Consider the following 20177-nt stretch of genomic DNA (forward strand, 5'->3'; position numbering starts at 1 on the left):
AATAATACTATTTTATTTTTTCATTTAGAAAAATAATAATTGTAACGAGTATTATAATTTCAACAAAGTGAATTCTAAACATTTGATTTGTTATGTGTTTAATAACTTTTCTGTTTCCTTCATTTTTTTCCAAGTATAATGATAATCATTTATAAAATTTAATGCATAAATTTATGGCTATCGTTACATTTATCATACTTGTTCTAATTGATATATATCTTAAAATTAATATTTACCATATCAAAATTACAGTAGCACTTTCAATAGGAATTATATATATATATATATATATTTAAATGGCTGGAAACTTCGACAAACAGCACATGAACTGTTTGCAACCAACATTTAAGATTCATTCTATTCATCTTTCTCTATCTTTTACAGACTTAAGGAATCAAAAGTAACTAGAGTCCCCCAATAGCAAATCAAGCATGTCATCGGGAGATAGATAAGTAGTTCCGCAAATAATCAATTCGATGTCAGGTCTTCCAGCTTCAGAGAAAGCCTCCTGAGCTTCGCGTACCTTGAGACACAAAAGAGAGAACAACTTTATGTTTCTTCGGAAAGGGATCCAGGTGCCATGTTTTTCATATTGAAGACGAAGAATCGTTCTAAAATAGACTAAACTACTTTTGAAGGACAAAGACCAACAGCCTAACACAACTCTGCCAGTCCGGATAACACTCATTTAGGAAAGAAAAGGGACATCATTTTTAGTTGGCATCCTTATTCAAACGCTCAAAAATAGAAATAGAGCATATCATGTTAGGAAAGGCAGAGGAAAACTAATCTAAAGTATCAAAGAATTTCAAACCTCGAGACCATTGATGCCCCCGATAACAAAAACAAGAATGATGCTTTGATCAGCAAGACTAGGTTTTGCCTGCAGAATTGAAAAGGCAATGTGAGCTTATTTTGACAATTGTAGCAAGACTCAGAATCATGGTAATGGTAAACATTACCTGCCCAAGGCCAAATCTTCCAAAACCACTTTTGAAAAGTCGCCCGACGGTAGAGGAATGGTATTCCAACCCAGGTACATCATACTTGCCCAAAACCCTGGTTAGAAGCTTATAAAGTAATCCTTTATTTGTATAGGGATCTCCAATGAAACTACTTTCTGAAGTAAATGCCCCATCTCTCAATGGTGAGTTCCTTGTCTTCAAGCTTGATAACTTGTGAAGGAACCTGAAAAGGTTATCTACCCTATCACGCAACTCCAACTTCAGCTGCATATCACCGTACACTTGCTCTTTGTCATTATTGTTATCAGTTTCTTCATCACCCCAGCTACCCCATTGATCATCATCAAAATCATCAATTTGTAATTGATTTGAAGAGACTTGTCTGGTTTCCTCAAATCTCATCCTGTTCAGGTTGGCTTCGAGGTCTTCTGCTAGACCATGGAGAAACTTTAGTTTTGCTATTGATGGGTTTTCAAGAATAGCATCCACGATAGCCTCTTTCAGTAGATGCTCCTCTTGCCAAGAAAAAGGCCCGTCCAATCCAGAGGTGGGGAAATTCTCACCTGCTAATATATAACCAGTAACAATAAGAAGCAAAGCATCCTGAAAAGAAAGTACCCCTTGTGATGCCTTCGTTTTTCCATCCTTCTGTTGACGTGATCCCACCAAAGCACTCTTATTGACAATATCTCCAATTTGAGCTGCGAGACTCTGGGTTGTGTCTCCAGCACTTGCACTCAATATGTTTTCAGCACTGATAAATGCATCCCATCTGGCACAATGTGATTTATCAAGGGCAACTAATGCAGCTGCCGCTAACTGAATAATTCCTTTATTCCTCAGCAAAGATGGTTGGCTTCTAGCTAGTGCTTTAATCATAGGTTGCAACTCTGATATTGCAAAGCCAGGATGACTTTTCATATTCACATTTATATTTTCCCGACGAAATGTTTCTTGGAGCCATTTCTTTATCAGTATGGCCCCATCCTTGGTTCGTCTATCTAGTATAGCTTGCAAATATGGTGTTCCACGGAAATTTTCGGTGGAGACAAAGGATCCACTAAATAGCTCAACTTCAGAGTTAAGGGACCCTTTATTGTTAACTTTTTTGCTTGGATTAGTTAAATCTACAATTTGAGAGGCAGAGTTACTAGAATCCCATGTGCACAGAAAAGCTTCAATGCTTTCCAAAAGCCGAAGATTATCTGTCATGCAATCTTCTTCTCTTAAAATCTCTTGAAGTGGTATCTGAACATCGAGAGGAGCACGCTGCAGATTAGAAGGACCATGCTTGAGTTGGGTTTGCGAGCCTTTCATTTGGTTAGAGGATGTTGTTCTTTCCCTACGGGGCAAAGATGAAAACATGCGGTCAACCAGTGAGTCCCCATGGCAGCAAGGGGTTAGAAGATCAAGTGTGCGGTCAACTATTAACAGCCCCGCCGATCGTCTACGGCGGCCAACATCATAAAGACTTGACATGTCCATCAATATCTTCCCAACAGTTCTGGACAGATCACCAAGGGAAAATATTTCCATCTTCAAGTCCATCTACAAGATTAAGAAAAAGAGACCATGGTCATGAAGACAACCTAACAAATTACAAAAGGGGAACACTCACCTGTCAAGTCCTGGAAGGACTGATGACATGCTTTCAATCGGGAGACATCTTACATGTTCTCACGAGAATTATTTCTACTCTTCCTCAATGAAGTTATATCAACGAAAATGACAGTAAGCATATTTGGTAACTAGGTAGATGCCACTCATGCACCATAAGGGATTGAACCTGTGATCCTATCCTTCATCCCCACTTTTTGTGGCAAGGAGAAGCCATTTTATCCAAAGACCAATTAAAAAGGAAAGACAACATTTTGTTTTTTTTAATAAGAAAAAGGAAAGATAACATTGGTACAAGTACTTGGGATATTTCAATTCCTTGATATGGCAAGTTCTAGAGTTCTATCTATTTGTGTCCCATTGTTTTTAACATTTACAATTATCCTTTAAGGGCATGCAAAGAACTTAATACCTTGGCAGCCAGATGATAAAGAAAATGTGCTGTAAGAGTTGCCCCAGGAGGAACATCATCACCATCAGAAAGCAATCCAGTACTTAAGGGAGGCAATCCTGGACTAAGGGAATCCTTGTGTTCAGCTGACAAGTGCGCTTCAGCAATTGATCCTTTGGAAGGAAAAACAAAGACCCTTGGTGAAAAAGGACACAAGATCATGGGGAAGTGATGCACAGAAACAACCAATTTTTGCCCTGTATCTTCGGGGTGACCTATTTTATCGTATATATCACTTCCAGTTAAACTAGATTCAAGGTGAGGAATGTCCCCTTCACTGGAGGTGAGTTGCGACCATCCCTCATCTTGAAAGGTTGAAATTTCCCTTAAGTTGTTATCTTTGAGCATTGTAGACTTTGTCTTGGATTTCTTAACAAGTTCCTCATAATCTTGGACAAGCAAGGATTCGTATTCATGATATGCATCTGGTCCCAGGGGCGAATCAGGATATGAAGAGTGAGCCATCTGCATTTTGGAAGCTTTCAATAAGATTCGGTGGCAACATCCAAAATAGATGACCAGAAATGACCTCTCACTTGCCACAAAAGTGATGTTGTATTTCTTTTTCAAGCCATTAGTCCTTCAAAAATAATTGTCGGGTTGATATGACATAAGGAACGATTCTGTGTCTGTCTACAGTTTTTTATTTTTATCTTTTGATTGGCACTGGGTGTCCAAGAACAGCGTCCCGACTAATCCTGAGGGTATGCGGGCCCTCGGCAAGGAGTTTCCCGCAAGTGCACCTCGGGTAATTCAAGGGAAAAATACCCCAGTTCAATGGCCCCTAGAGATTGTTTGCTAAGGGGATTTGAACCTTAGACCTAGGGGGAGCATACCCCCAAGCCCAAGGCCTTTACCACTTGAACCAACTCCTTGGGGTTTGTGTCTGTCTACAGTTGATCAGCTCAAAACATAGAAAGATTTACAATACTAAATGACACCATTATTACCAGAAATACAAGCATTTACTAATCTCATGATTTACCATCTATAACAAATATGAATTTTGAAGTAGGAGCTTTGCTCCTGTTAAGCCATGCCATCCATTCTTTTGCTTAATGACCATAATTTGGTCACATAAATGTAAGATAATTTAGAAGGCCATGTCAATAGACAATTTGAAATTTCAAAGGTCTGAAGAATGAGTAATTGAAGAATTGAGGAATGCAATGTAGCTTTGTAATTGAAGAATGAGTAATTGAAGAATTCTAAATGAGTAATTTGGAAGGCCATGTCACATAACTTTGTATTTTTCCATCTACTCTATTGCAATGAGTAATTGAGGACTGCTATGTAGCTCCACACTCAAATTATAAACACAATTAACAAATAGAAAAAAATAAAATTAATAATTTTTTTTGTAATGCATCGCGTGGGTACACGACTAGTAATAATAGAAGTAAGGGACTATAGCTCTTGACTTTAAAAAAAGAAAAAAAAAATAAGGGACTATCATCTGGTGCATTGGAAAAGTCAAGAAGTTCCCAGCAAGTGCATGGGTTTGAGTCCTGGAATCATATGCAAAAGTGCTTCAGGGCGGGCCATAGCCAGGAACACATTAATGTGACACCAACACTAGATAATAACCTTCTCAAATATAAAGTAATTAATTGTTTGTTCAAGATAAAAATACATGGTGTGTGGATATGGCATACAGTATTTGGACTTTATGATTCATTTTCAGACAAAGAAAGTTAGAATCATGTAGCTTTAAGTTTTTTAAGTTTTGGAAGGGTTTTTCCAGTTTTTTTTTTTTTTTTTGGGAGGGGGGGAGAAGACATTTAGCAAACTTCATATGCAAAGAGATGTAACATAAAAACCTACAGGATCGACCCCGTGAGGTCATTCTATGCGGCATGTTAATTGGAAGAGGAGATGCTACTTTGTCCAATTACATCTTATCTTAGATATAGAGGCAGCTACGGGCACTGGTGCTGACTTAACTGTAGGAGGTGCTATTTGCTTTGCCAATAACAGATTAATTCTTTGCTTTTGATGTTTCCCATCTGAGGCATCATTTAGAAAGGGTTCCATATGCATAATCTCAGAGACAGAAGTAACAATCTCCAGCATATTTCATTTCATGGGCAAACACAAGCAAAACTACTCAAGCTTAAAATATTTGAGAAGGAGCTACTTTTCCCCTTTCTACTACTATTCTCCTCGTAGGTTTTTCAAAAACAAAGGAGAAGAAACTTGTACTTTCAGTTCTTGTATGGCTGTCAAGAAACAACAAGTTAAATAATAAAATTTTTTTATTACAGTAATATTATTTTTGTAAATCATTAACTGGGACTTCTATTTAGATTCGATCCTATTAAAGATCATTTTCAGGTTATATAACAATGACCGCCATGACTCACATTGTTAACTAACTCAATATTGATATTATGGAACTCATTAATGTATTTTGGGCCAGGTAGGTTTTCCAAAATTAAATGTGCAACTGTATAGTTTTCTTGTCATAAACCCATAAGAATCGTTTCAAAGGAAAATGATTTGTAAAGGATTTTCAAAATCCAAAATAAATGTTTTGTTTTACTTTTATGGGTATGTGGGCCAAGTGGAGAATGAGACTTCTATTTATTCTCGTGATGAAATCAATTAGTTTAAGTTTCAACTAACTTTTGATCAAATCAATGAATTGGTAAAAAATAGAGCCTGGAGACATAATTTCACATGATTTTCAATGTTAAAATAAGTATGACCAACTCATTTTGTTCACTAGCAAATACTTATAAAATTTATTTTACAAGTATAATCAAAGTTACAAACAATATACAGCAACATAAGCGGAGGAAATGAACAAAATGTTAAAGGGAGAAAACAATAATAAAATCTATAAATCAAAGCCAAAAGCAATAATCAGAAGAAGCACCTCTGAGATAGGTGTAAATATAGTACAACGATGAACACCTTCATGACTAGTCAGGCAACGTAAAATGTACCGATGCGCATCACTTAGTAGACGGGATGTGATGACCGCTATTTTGCTCACATTATCAGACTTCAAGTTCCAATCAACCACCTTGGGACAGGAGCAAATAGAAAGTTTATGAACAGTAACTGAAATTTTATTCAAGTTCAAAACAGAGGTGAAAATACAAGTGTACAGGAAGTATACAAGATAGACCTAAACATTAAAAGGAAAAAGAAAATCAAAATCCAGAAAAAAATGGAATAGTATCACAAATTCAAGTGACCACCCAAGATAGAGGTTTTTAAGAGAGAAATTTAAGCTCTCCACTGATAACTTCAAAAGCTTCAATTATTTCTCTCCCATAAACATCACATCAAGCAAAACAGTCAGATGATGGCCAGGTTCTCCATTGCTTCTTCACATACAAAACCAATTAATCATCGACGCATATCTCTTCCTTAAATGATCCAAAGTGAGAATCTTTGATTGAGGAGTTGTCCAGAAAAAAATGCCACTCTATGTGGATACGGTACGTTTGGATCATCAACTCCTCTCAACTCATCATTACAACTTTTTCAAATTCCAACACAAAATATAATAAACAATTCAACTTTTTCAAATCCCAAAATAATAATAATATTAAAAAATAATATTCTAACAATATTTTATCATCTCAACTCAACTCAACACCCAAACGCAGCCTTAGTCCTCCTAAAGCTCTTCCAAAGGAGAATAACTTTTAGCATGTGGATATATGGCGTTATAATAAGATCTGATTTCAAAGACTCAAGTTTTAGAAAAGGGTCCAACATATCTTATCTTCTCAACCTCTTCTCCTAAAAGAACATAATTAATCAACAAAGGAAGTGAAGAGTTCCACCTCCAAGTCCTGCTTGATTAAGACATCCGACATTGCCCACATTGACATCAAACAACTGAATTGGAGGTAAAAATTGATATTTATTTTCGTTTCTTTATTTTATTGCCTTGATCATTGTTATCAAGCTCTGGGTTGTATTTATTGTTCAAGCTTGTTATTTTATTTTGGTGGGCTATAAGCCCATATAATATTCAAGTTAGGGTTTAATTTCTTGTACATTTAAACCTAGGTTTCTGTTGTATTAGCAGCTTTTGATGAATTAATAATATAGCGGCTGTTTGCAGTCTTCCCCGTGCTTCTCTCTTCTTCTTCTTTTCTCTCTCTTCCTCTGTTGCTTAAAAATGTCTTCTCAATTTTGAGTTGTCCAGCATCACAATATAGAGACAAAAGTTGTCCGCCATAGACACTTCGAACAGGCAATGCTGAATAATTCTGGAAAATTATCCTTAGAAGACCTATCTCCACATGCCAAAAACGAGTTTCTGAACCCTCCCATTTTAAAAGCAATAAAGTTAGAAAACTCCTTCCATGACCTCGTATTCTTCCAAAGACCAACTCCAAATGAACCGGTAACCTCATTAGAACACCATCCACCCCATAAACTGTGGCAGCCCCGGCACCCGGTTGTCTGTTAGTTAAGGAGACGCGATAACCAGGATGCAAGCCAGATGAATACATCCCTTGTGTTCATGGGACTCTTGTGTGCTTGTATGCCAAACACACATGTGTCGAAATCATCGCAATGGAATTAGTAAAGGGTATTAGTTGGAGACTAACACTAGTAGTACCAAAGAAATTGTTCATCACTCATCCATTGGTAAAAATATCCAGAAGTCACTATTCCTTCATCCCAAATATAATTACATACCAACATTTGTTCTCTATCCAAATCATAATATAAAACACCATACATTGTTCGTCGCCTAAGTATAATAAACGGCTTAAAATTTACAAAGGATTTTAAATGTAATGGGGACAAGCCCCCATGGCTATTCCTCAAGTTGTGCACTTCGTGCTCGAGGTAACCTTCCTAAGTTACATCTGCATTAAAGTCTATGATTCCAGGGAGCGAAACCGTAGTGGAACTACCACGATGAGATTTCAACAAAACCTCAATAAGTTAAAACCCAAAACAGCACTAACAATGAAAAACAATGGCGATAAATATGAATGCACAAATTTTATATAAATAAAGGCTAAAACCACATATAGCATAAGGCAAGGAATCACCCTCTGAGTAAAGCACATATATCATGAATCACCATACACATCACCGAGTACAGAAAATAACTCCACCCATTCGACACGGGGAATTTCTCTACCTAACCAACACTTGGAACACTCCCACTAAAACAATACGGGGGAATCATTCAACCCATTCGACATGGGGAATCTCTCTACCCGGTCAACAAGTGAAACACTTCCACCAAAACACAATAGGGACCACTCCACCCATTCGACATGGGGAATCTCTCCACCCAATCCACACGTGAATACTTCCATGAAAACAATATGGGATCGTTCCACCTAATCAACTGAGGGACTCTCTCTACCCCTGTTATCATGTAGAACAATACGGAAATGCCCCACCCGGATCAATAGGGGAAATCTCTCTACCCGAGTGAAACACGTGGCAGCACACCGCCAGGAATGGTACAGGGAATCACTCAACCCGATCCCTGAAATCGCATCATCAAAGTAGACAATAACCATAATGACAAAGCAGACACTTTCATGAGAGAAATGGAGTGGGAAGTAGAATATGAAGTCCTCAACAATCACATAGACATTTAACCCCACATTACTAGCATAGTCGTAGGAGTGAATCTTCCCCATCTAGCTCGAATATTTTTCCATAACCCCACACCATATGTCCCCCTAACTTCCTTAGAACATCATCCCCCCCAAATACTCTCATATTTAGAATCTATTACTTCTCTCCACAAACTCTCCTCCACAACCAGTACAACCCTCAAATATTACATATAATCTTTGTCCGGCTCACAAAAAAGTAGTGTGTCATCAGCAAAGAGAATGTGGGATATATTAACACCACCCACTGAAAATCCAACAAGGAAACCTCCATTAACAGCCACTCCCAACAAGCGACTCAATGCTTCTATAACTAACAAACAATAAAGGGGAGAGAGGATCCCCTTGACTTAATCCCCTAGAGCTGTTAAAAAAGCCTTCCAGCGCACCATTCACCAAAATCGAATAGCAGACAGTAGATATACAATGCCAAATACAAGATATCCATCTTTCCCCAAAATCACATCTCCCAAGTAAATAGCACACACAAAAAATCCAAATTAACATGATCATAAGCCTTCTCCACGTCTAGCTTGCACTAGAGTCTGGGCTTTCCCTCCTTGATTCTACAATCTAAGCATTCATTGGCAATCAAAACCGAATACAATATTTGCCTCCCCGTCACAAAAGCATTTTGGGATTTTGAAATAATACTACTTATGACCGCACTCATGCGATTAGCAAGAACCTTAGAGATAATATTATACACTCCATTAATGAGACTAATAGGCCGAAAATCTTTCACCTCCACTGCCCCAACTTTCCTAGGGATAAGAGCAATAAAAGACGTATTAATGCTGTTTTGAAATTTACCAAAGAGTTCTCGAAAAACCTGCATAATATCCTCCCCGACCATATCCCAACAATCATGGTAAAAGGCCATAGAGAACCCATCTGGAACCGGGACTTTATCCTTAGCCATCCCATGAATCACCTGAAGAACCTCATCTGCTTCAAAAGATCTTTCTAGCCAAATTGAACTTGAATGATCAATAGTCTCAAAAGGCATGCCATCAAGTTTGGGTCTCCAAAGGAATTTTTCAGAATGGAGATCTTTGTAGAAGTTAACAATGTGGTTCTTAACGTTATCAAGATCAGAACAGACATGTCCATCAACCTAGAGCATCTCGATTGCATTATACCTATGATGAGAGTTAGATACCCAAGGGAAAAATTTAGTACAACAGTCCCCTTCTTTCAACCAAAGGGCACATGACTTTTGTCTCCACGAGATTTCTTCCATTAGTAGCACCTTTTCCTGCAAAAGTTCTCAGAAAAAGGAGTGCTCACCTCCCTTTCCTCCCAACCCTTTAATTCCTCCAAAAGTGGCCCTTTTTTACCATCAATATGGCCAAAGACTTCTACATTCCACCTCTTCAAGTCTCTCTTCAATGCTTTCAATTTCCCAGCCAATCTGAAATTTGGTGAACCCTCTAAAGGATACGAGGACTGCCACACCCTAATTTTCAGCCACATATTTTTGAACTTGAAGTATCTTTTACCTTCATGAATGCCTCCACAATCCAGTACAATAGGGAAGTGATCCGAACACACTCTATCCAATCTCTTTTGCAAAAAGGTGGAGTAATGAGCCTCCCATGAAGGAAACACCAAAACTCTGTCCAAACAAGACCAAGCCTGATTATTAGACTAAGTGTGCATGCCACCAACAAGTGGTAGATCCACCAAATCTATATCAAAGATAAATTTAGAAAACTCATTCATTGCAAGGCTATAGATTTCGCCCGATCTTTCACTAGGGAACCTAGTAATATTAAAGTCATCTCTAATACACCAAGGTAAGTTCCACCAACAGCCGAAATCCGCAAGCTCCTCCCATAAAACCTTCCTATATCTATCCACATTAGGTCCATACACACCAACGAAAGCCCAACAAAAGCCATCCACCACATCTTTAAACAAACAAACCACATATAGTTTTCAACACACTACTCAATAGACTCAACCACCTGTGAATCCCACATGATAAGAAAACGCCCGGACGTTCCCTCAGAAGCAAGATACACCCATCTCACATATGGACAGCCCAGATACTAGTTCCAGTGACATAAGAGATTTCTAACCCGAAGACACTTATTGGGATCATTGAGATCCCAATTGTTCCAAGAAAGGATTCTAGGCTTCATGGTAAGAAACAATCTTCCCCTTATATCTTCCTTTTATAGCACTTCCCTCCCGTCCACCGTCCATCATAATCCTTATTTTTTTTTTTGATAAGTGTAATCCTTATATCTTCCTTTTATGGCACTCCCCTCCCGTCCACCATCCATCATAATTAATCAAACAAGTGAGACGCTTCAACTCCCACTTTTTCCAAGCAAATTTAGGGGATTGAAATCGACCCACCTCAATAATGATGAGTAATGCCCTGAACTACTCCTCAAACCCTTCATAAGAAATCCTTGTTTCCCCACACAATCTTGTATATTCTTCACTTTCTAAGTCACCCAATCTGATGGTGAACCTCCCATTGCAAGCAGCGGAGACAATGTACATAGTGGCTCTGGATCCACCTCAACTTCCTTATATACCATCTGGGGAGTGCAGTATGCATCCTCTAACTCCGACATAGAGTCAAACGGTGTTGACTTCTCCTCACCGAACCCCATACCTTTCTCTGTCCCTACCACCATACCTTGAGCTAACTAGAGATGCCTAGAGCCCTTCGCCAGTGTAAAAGCCCCCTGAGACTCTTCCCTACTACCCATTGGCACTATCTGTGTGTAATGAGCTAACTGGAGGTGCCCAAAACCCTTCACCGAAGTAAAATCCATTTGAGACACTTCCCTGCCACCTGTCAGCACTGTCTGTGTCTACTAAGCTAACTAGAGAAGCCCAGAGCCCTTCACTAGAGTAAAAGCCACCTAAGACTCGTCGCCGCCACCCATCGACGTTGTTTGTGTACAATGCCATAGATCCAACGTCTGACAACAAGGAAACGTTGAAATCCATAATTGGGTTGGTTGTCGCCAACTCTGCCGCTGCTGTGTTCATCGTCTGGGCCACCGTTGAGGGTTCCTCAACCGTACTCAAGTCGATCGACACCTTCTCCAACGAGGTTGACTACCTCCCGCCAGTAGAAGGCCCGACATCTCCCCCCTCTCTGATTTTCCACATGGGCTAGGTTCCAACCCCAGCCTTACCTCTGTTTTGCCCCTTTACCTAAAGCCCAAGGGATCGGCCCATTTGGCTTGTAACTGACCTAGCCACCCTCAGCTGCCCAACTACTTCTTTAGAGCCCGATGCCTTAAATAAATTGCCAGTCCACTTACCTCATGGCCGAAGCCCATCTTATATTCTCCTCAACGCACCGTATCATAGCCTCCACCTTCTCTGTTAATGTCAATAGCTGTGATTTCATTTCCAGCAAAGCACTGCGCACGTCCTCCTTTGCCAGACCCACGACAAGCCTACCATCTCCACTGTTCCACTGTGTGCATGTTGTGCTAGAGGTATGAGTAGCCTTTCCAACACTATTCTGCTCTCTGGAATGTATTGACATCGTCTTCTGCAACAAAGCCTCCCTATACGACCGCTTTTGTGGGTGGTTCACCACCACCAATGGCCGCTGAGTAACCCCTCCTCTGTTGAGAATTGCATTCCCTCCCTCTTTAACCACCTCCCACAATACATCTGTCATTCTCCTCCAACCCTTACCTCTCGACTCTTCAGGTATAAAAATGAAACTGCGTCTGCCGCCACCATCGTACTCTGCTAGAGCCATGTAGCGGCCACGGGCATTCGAACACCTCTGCACAATGAAACTTCTGGTCTCCTCCCTTGAGGTGGTGTACAGATCCTTTTTATCACCCATCAAGCAGTCCTCCAGTGTTCTGACGTCCCATACTTACATTACTAAGTGTAATGTACAAAGAGAAAACAATATTAGCACCTACAATAATGAACCATTGCACCATGGCCATCCCCAGCCTCATCTCTTTCACCACCCTCCTACTCCTCTCAATAATGAACAAGGCGTTTCCATCCTTCAACAAGTCGAACACTTTTTTGATTCTATCACTGAGTGTTTTAGATGCCCCATATTACATTACTCACACTTAAGAACACAATCTTAGATGTACTCTTACTGTGAAAACCCAACAAACCTCATCGGAAAAACAATATTGTACAAAGAGAAAACAATATAGCACCTACAAATTCCTAACACAGAATTTATTAAAAAGCATTGGTGATACCTTCTTTTAGAACAAGCCAGAAAAAATGCTAATAAGCCCAGGTCTCTATGTCCAGTCAATGCTTTCGTAACTCAAAAATGTTAGATTCCTTGAATGATCTATTCAACTAACCAGCCTCCTTTCCATCAACAGAATCAAATAAAACACTGTCAATATTAGGCCTCCACTTGAACAACTAAGTATATAAACTCTTATAAAACTACATAATACGCTTTTGAATTTTGAAACAAATAGAAGAAACCACACAATTAACAGGCAAGAACTCAATGGAGTTATTCTTGTTATCTGAATTAGTCATGCTAAGGAAAAATTTTGTACACTTTCCCTCCAACCACAAACTCCTCGATTTTGTCCCCAACTAATCCCCTCCATGAAAGTAGTCCTCTCCAACTCTAGAAATTACAATATGCTTGATAGGGGCAATATATTTGTAGTCTATAAGATGATTTTGTAGACAATAAATCATGTTATCGACGAGATGATTAAATAGCATGGATTGGCCCATTAATTTATTAATGTCTATATGGCTGGATGTTGGAAGAGATAGGCGTAAATGTATAAGCACAAACATGTATTGACAAACATAAACACAAACACAACATCACAAACACATTCTTTTCATGAAGTAGGCTCAGCTAACATACAGAAGTATTCAAATCTGCTTTATTTTTTTTTTTTTTTTTTTGACAAGTGAAAAAAAAAAAGTAAAGCATTGAAACTTATTCAGGACAAGTTGAAAGAAGCAATAAAATAATTTTAAGAAACACAGGACACAATTAACTTACCACGTCAAGAGAACACAGGTTCTCCAAACTACAAACAGCACAAACTCCAAGGTCGAGCAACACAGGAAACGCCCCAATAAGTTGGAAACTTTCTGTAGAACCAGCATCAAGGTAGAGAGTGGCACCTTCAATGTGCTCTGATATCTAAAGACAAGATCAATTACTCAATTAATCAGCAGAGCAATGGACTTTTATAATCACATGCCCAGTTAATACCTAACCAACAAATTTTCTTAGTGACAAATTTGTGTAGCACAAGTTGCAGAACTGTACCCTGATGGCTAAAAAATTCATATCATAGAAACCCCTTTAACTCAAGAAAGTTTAAAATGAAAAAAAAAAAAAAAAATAGAGAGAGAGAGAGAGAAGAAAGAAAAGGATCCTCTAATCCACTCATGAAGAATTGATTAGGGAGATAAATAGAGTAGAGCATAGGGGCGTGCAAACACTCTTAAATTTGAATTCATTCAAATTTATGTTTCCACTCCATTCTTATATAAGTTGGAGTTTTTGGGATTCAGAATTGGGGTCGGAGTTCAAATTCTGAAAAAACTGGAGCTGAAGTATAGTCCAACAGGACTTCGCAGGCTCAACTTCGACTCAGACTTTTATTTTATAATAAATAAAATTTACTTGATATATTTAGATTGCGCCATTCTAAACCAGACCAGTAGCAATTAGCAGTCTAATGGTCTTGCCGCTTTTAGGCTTTTAGACCATTCACAAACAGCTCACTACTATTAATAAACTATTCACTACTTTTTCACTACTATTCACAAATCATCTGAGATCATCTCAGCATCCAAACGTTACCTTAGGGCATGCTTGGAAAATGAGATGAGATGAAAATTTTATGAATAGTAAGATAGTTTGTAAATAGAAGTGAGATAGTTTGAGATAGTTCCTCCAAATCTAGTGTTTGAAATGTCTCAAGTATGCTTTTATTTCTTTTCATTTTCCTTTTTTTAAAAGAAAAACAAAACTAAAACGATATCGTTTTACTTGATTTATGTTCATCACATTCTAGAACCCTAGCATCATTCATTACGTTGTTCTGCACTCCTCTCTCTCTCTCTCTCTCTCTCTCTCTCATCAGTCCACCACACACGACCTACCCTTCATTTCTTCGCACCATCTCATTTCTCTCTCTCTCTCATATTCGGTTTCATTATGTTGAGAACTGGATCTCCTTTTTTTTGCCTGTGTAAAATTGTGCAAATGGTGAAGTCTCAATAGCTTGCTCTGGTCCTCGCTCCAGCACTCGTTCCTGTGGCTTGCTTCAGTCTTAGGTCTTCATCTCAGTGATTCATTCCCACGCCTTTCGTTGCAATTTGTATATGAATTGGTAAAAGGGTTTTATGGTGCTAACGGTAAGATCTATGCTTGTATTTAGAAGCTTTGATCCCTTGTTGGTAGCTGTTGGTGTATTTGTGAGACAGATCTGTGAATTTGTAGTTGTCTTTCTATTGTACTTGGGGAAAAATGCGGGACTTGTTGAGAATTTTTGGGTGCATTTTGGTAGTCCTTGGATTCGTTCTAGTGTGGAAAACGTATTTTTTTTAATTAGAATTTTTCTATTTCCTCCTTTGGATTTTGAGAAAGCGCAAGAAAATGAAAAAACAAAAATCCAACTCCAAACAGTAACTTCGACTCTACCCTGACACCAAGCATGTGGAGCAAAGCCAGAGTTATCTCCAACTCAAAGCCAAAGTCATTTCTTAACTCTGACTATGATCTGAGTGGGAGCTACTCTGTTAACGTAGGAGCCCAGGCCAACAAAGCATCCAGCTTTTGTTTATAGTTCATGATAAAGGAGGGATCCAATCCAAGGGCTATTGATTTTATGTCTAATATGAAACGTAAAGATTTGCACGCTATAAACTAAAGAAAGCTGATGGTTTGCTATCCAAAAATACAGCCAAGATTGTACACAATAGAAACTCAATAATGAATGAAGGCCTCAGCTAGAAAACTCAAATCCAAACTCAATGCTCTAAGATCACACTCCTACTTCCTCAGTGGGCAGAAAATATTAGGCTATTTATGTGGCAGCACACCTAGACTTATATAATTCTTTTCTTCTGACAGATTTGACCAGCCAAGGCTGGTTTCTCAGTTCCAGCAGCAGTACCAGATCTTAGTGCATCAAAATGCTTCTTCAACCAGTTACCATACAACACATTATTGATTCCACTTCTTGAACTGACTAGCGTAACATATACACCTATTCATCTAGAAACTACAATATCAATTCATTATGTTCAAACTCACAATAAAAGTTGATACACACAAATTCTTAATTAGGGACTTAGATTTATTATGATTCTTATTATAATTGGGTATTATTATTATTCTTTCCTACGTGAGACTAATTGACTGAGATCGTCTACCCCATTCATGCCGCCATGGTGATTCCTTAATCTGGAAGCAGCCTAACTCGTAACCGAGCTACGCACCAAAACCCTCATATATATATATATATATATATATATATATATATACACATTCTTTTTCCCACAATATTCCCACCATCAAACCAACAATACTCCTGCAGCTAGAAACCTCCCCCACATGAAATCTATTTTTTTTTTTTTCACAGCAAAACCCGAGAAACGACTCCCACAGCAAAGCCACTGTAGCCTCCCTTCTCCAACCAAGACCCCCACCTCACCGAGAACAACCAGAAATCACCCAGAGTTCACTGCCAAGAAAGTTGGAACACCTCTCAGTAGCCACAGAAACCGCCGACCCAAACACCTGAGTTCAGACGCACGACCTTCTCTCTTGGTAAGCCCACATCAACCACCCTCTCCCTCTGCTTCGTCGTTTCTCAGTTTAGCACCACCAAAATAGTTTTCTCTCTCTCTCTCTCAGAACTTCACCACCACACAAAGAAGGTGTCATAGAGCCACCATGGCCGTCACCTTGCCCTTCTCTCCTCGGTGAGTGTCGCACGGTCTCTCCCTCTCTCACGCACCTCTCTGTTTGTCAGTGAGTCATATACAACTCATGTTATGATACAATTAATATTTTACGTCGTGTCAACTAATTATAAATGAATAGATAAGCAACAAACTCTTAGAAAGCATAGCTTTTAGACAAGGGGGAACTCAACATTCGTATAAGAAAATATCACATACCTGGTGAATGGAATCAAGGCAAGATTTGGTCACATCAACCAAAGCCATCTTTGAAGCTACTAGACTTCAGTAAAAGACGAAAAGAAAAACTCAGAACAAATAATCTCTCAGATCATTTAATGAGAATTCCAATCTTTGCAAGTCGCTGGACCAATTCATCAGCATGCCCACAAATACTTCTTTCAACTAATGAGAAACCTACACATTTAACCATTGATTTTTAAAAAAATAAAACTTATGCAATGAAAATAGAAGAGGTAATATTCAATCAATTTTATATCTTCAAGGACATTCAAAAAAACAAAATTTGTTGGCATCAATTGTTTTTGCTTATCCACAGATCGGTTAAAGTGGCACTTGGACATTTCCCAAAATATATCTAAGAAGCCAAAATTTAAAACAAAGACAACAACTATGGCCTCGTTTGTTTTTAGAAAACATCTCATCTCATCTCATCTCACATAATCATTACAACTTTTCCAAATCCCCACACAAAATAAAATAAACAATTCAACTTTTTCAAATTCCAAAACAAAAATAATATTAAAAAATATATTCTAACAATATTTTATTCAACTTTTTAACTTTAATCTCAACTCATCTCATCTCTGAAAACAAACGAGCCCTATATTGCTAATATTGAAAATTCAGTTAATAAAAGTATAGCCATAACTAAATGGGAATTTAATAGAAATATATGAACTAATTGAGCCAAATGATTCGCTATTTTCACAGGCATCACAAATTCCACAACTGAAAAACTTACAAGAATGCATAATTCTCCGTTTGGTCGCTAAGAAAGCTGAAAAAAAGGGAGAGAGGGAGAGAGGGAGAGAGAGTAAAGATTATGTAATGTCTACAACAAAGAATATGTAAAGTACCATTAGCCCCATCGGGAAAATTTTTCTTTTTAATTTTTGTTCTTTTAGTTCCAGAAAAATCGGATATTTTTAACGTTCAAAACAATCGGATGGTATATATGATATAGAGCAGTCAATCACACACCATTGTCTTGTCTTCGTTGAATGATAGAAAAAAGCAGCAAAGAAAACATAAAAACGTCTTCAAAATTGAAACCCTAGATTGGAAATTTTGCGGTGAAGTTGTAAAAGGGTTTGTTGTGATTCAATTCACATTAAATGTAGAAGAGTTGAGGGAAATAACAGAAACGTAAGGGAAATTGAATAAAGAAATATGCAACAAAACCTGAAACAGCGAGGGGTAGTATATGTTTGACCTTCGAAAGCACGATAGAGAGAGGAGGGTTGGGGGGGGGGGGGGGTGTTTGGGGGTAATGTCTAGGTTTTGAGCGACATTTTCAGCTCGGTGCAAGTTAGCATTCGCAGCAACGGCATAGTGCAATGCTAAGGTTAATCAACATACCCATCTCAGTTATACCTGCCGGCGAGGAGGGCTCCAACGTCGGGGACTGTAAATTCCGGCGATGACGACAGGGACGAGACCGGCGACAACTGCAAACAGCAAAACTAAATTGCGTTATGAACCCAATTAAATTGGGCCGGAGCGTCCAAATTAGTTTTTACTTTTATTTATTTGAGTTGTTATAAATTGTTTAGTGGCCACAGTGGAGTAGGAAATTAGTGCAGGGCTTACTTTGTTGTTTAAAGTCAATTAGAGATGTTGACGTGTTGTCTCCGAGCATATGTACTGGGAATCTTTGTGAGAAGGGGATCTTGAATTTAGAAAATTGCATAAACAGTTTGTTATATTTGGAAGGAATTGGGGATCTCGAATATCTCAAGACATAGCCATTTTCACATTCTTCCTTCTTGTGATTATCTTTCTCATTTCATCAAACATCTTGTGTGCATTCAGTTTATTCATCATAACAACTATCATCCATCTTCATACCATTTTCTTATTACAATTCAATGAATAATAGTTAAGTTCATTACAATTGGTATATAGAGACACCGATCTTGCCATGGAGTTGACTAATGAAAAATTTCAAGAATGTTTTCAAAATTATCACCGTACACAATATGATGAGCTCTTTAGAGATCCTGGCCAAGTGGTGCTTATAGTGAAGTCTTCCGAGGGAAAAAATCTAAAAATCTTAGTCAATTCTTCCTTCACTATTTACTATGTAAAGCTCAATATCGAATATGCTTATGGAAGAAACATATATCCGTTGGAGCAACAACAAGTGAGACACAGAGGAGTTCTTTTAGAAGATGATGTTATGCTGTTAGAAACGGCGATATTTGACGATGGTTATGTTGTTCTTGAGATAACGAGCAAAGAAAATAGATCAGAAAAATTCAAAGAAATGATAGAAAACTCGATGGACTCAACCGAAGAAACACAAAAAGGGCTAGGGCATGATGAAAGTGGAGCAAAGGATGAAGAATGGATCTGTAGACCAAGCGATTCGAGAGTTTCCACGCTGGAAGCTTCTTCTCGGTCTCTACTCAAGGCCGATCTCGAGCTTCCTCCCAATCTTCCCTGTCTTGCTTCTGAAGCCAATAGTTTCTCTGCATATGGGGCTTATGTTCGCCCAAGGTTGTCGTCAAATGGGATTGACACTACTGCCATCATGAAGACCGAGAGCACCGACACCAAAGCGGTAATGAAATTCTTCCTCTTGTTCTACTGCCTAAGTATGGAGGTGCAAGGGTACAAGGAACGACTATAGGGGTCCTACGAACCCTTACATTAAAAATTGATGGGAACAAAACTCAAACCGTAGATTGCAGGGGTCCTCTCTCGAATGGATTTAATTTACAAGATGTGATCGTAAAAAATAAAGCTCGTCAAGCAGTGAAGCTTAGACCTCGTCGGGTTTGGCAATCTCTATGGAAATTCTCTATGGACTCGAATGAAAACTTCGGAGATTCACTTTCAAGAGAAAGAGAAAGTGAATCTGCAAAAGAAGAATTAGTTATGGAAGAGAGCAACGGAGATAAAGAAGAAAATTTTGGTATTTTATTTCTTGGAGATTTTATTTCTATAGAAAGCGGGAGTAGAATGATTGGTTTGCCATAGAAGAGAGCAGCTCAAAAAAGAAGGAAATTTTGAGAGAATATAAAAATAGCAGAAATAGAGGTGATGCTAGAGAGTTGTTTGAGAAAATGCCTCATGAATATGTGGGGTCTTTGAATGTTATAGTTTTAAGGGCACCCAAGTTGTTTGTTGAATGGCCACTTAAGGGTGTTTTTACACCCTTTGATAGAGGACAAAAAAGTACTCATGGTATGGGTCTGCATGAATTTTTTAGATGGATTGAGAAGGTTGAATCTATTCATGGGTTGGGGTAAGGATATTTGTGTCTCTGCATTTGGGTGGAGGAACATTGATGAAGAAGGCAACGTGGGTGAGTTTGCTGAAAAAGGTATGGGGAAGAAATTTTTTGCTCACTATATTTTTGAC

The 20177-nt window shown here is 38.5% G+C and overlaps 1 protein-coding gene across 8 annotated transcripts; it reads right to left on the reverse strand.

The window, feature by feature from the left end:
• Positions 1–252: 252 nt before the first annotated feature.
• On the reverse strand, positions 253–18344 carry LOC121249178 (sec1 family domain-containing protein MIP3). 8 transcript variants are annotated; one of them, XM_041147889.1, is made up of 9 exons: positions 18171–18344; positions 17554–17589; positions 16788–16985; positions 13648–13791; positions 5912–6061; positions 2995–3498; positions 963–2513; positions 815–883; positions 253–523 (listed from the first exon to the last, which is right to left on the reverse strand). In XM_041147889.1, the coding sequence occupies exons 3-9, from the start codon at positions 16833–16835 to the stop codon at positions 395–397; spliced, it is 2595 nt and encodes an 864-aa protein (XP_041003823.1). In that variant the 5' UTR covers positions 16836–16985; positions 17554–17589; positions 18171–18344; the 3' UTR covers positions 253–394. The 8 variants fall into 8 exon arrangements, with proteins under 8 accessions (XP_041003823.1, XP_041003819.1, XP_041003824.1 ...); XM_041147885.1 differs by having other exon boundaries at positions 17994–18344; XM_041147890.1 differs by having other exon boundaries at positions 18186–18342.
• Positions 18345–20177: the final 1833 nt, after the last annotated feature.

Source organism: Juglans microcarpa x Juglans regia, chromosome 2D, assembly GCF_004785595.1.
Source record: "Juglans microcarpa x Juglans regia isolate MS1-56 chromosome 2D, Jm3101_v1.0, whole genome shotgun sequence".
In the NCBI taxonomy this organism is placed as follows: domain Eukaryota; kingdom Viridiplantae; phylum Streptophyta; class Magnoliopsida; order Fagales; family Juglandaceae; genus Juglans; species Juglans microcarpa x Juglans regia.

Excerpts from the sequence above, each read along its gene's own strand:
- LOC121249178 (XM_041147886.1), bottom strand. The coding sequence starts at position 16,835 with ATGGCTTTGGTTGATGTGACCAAATCTTGCCTTGATTCCATTCACCAG. Across the intron at positions 13,792-16,787 it reads GCCTTGATTCCATTCACCAG|ATATCAGAGCACATTGAAGG; the intron begins GTATGTGATATT and ends TCTTGTCTTTAG. Across the intron at positions 884-962 it reads GAAGATTTGGCCTTGGGCAG|GCAAAACCTAGTCTTGCTGA; the intron begins GTAATGTTTACC and ends TCAATTCTGCAG.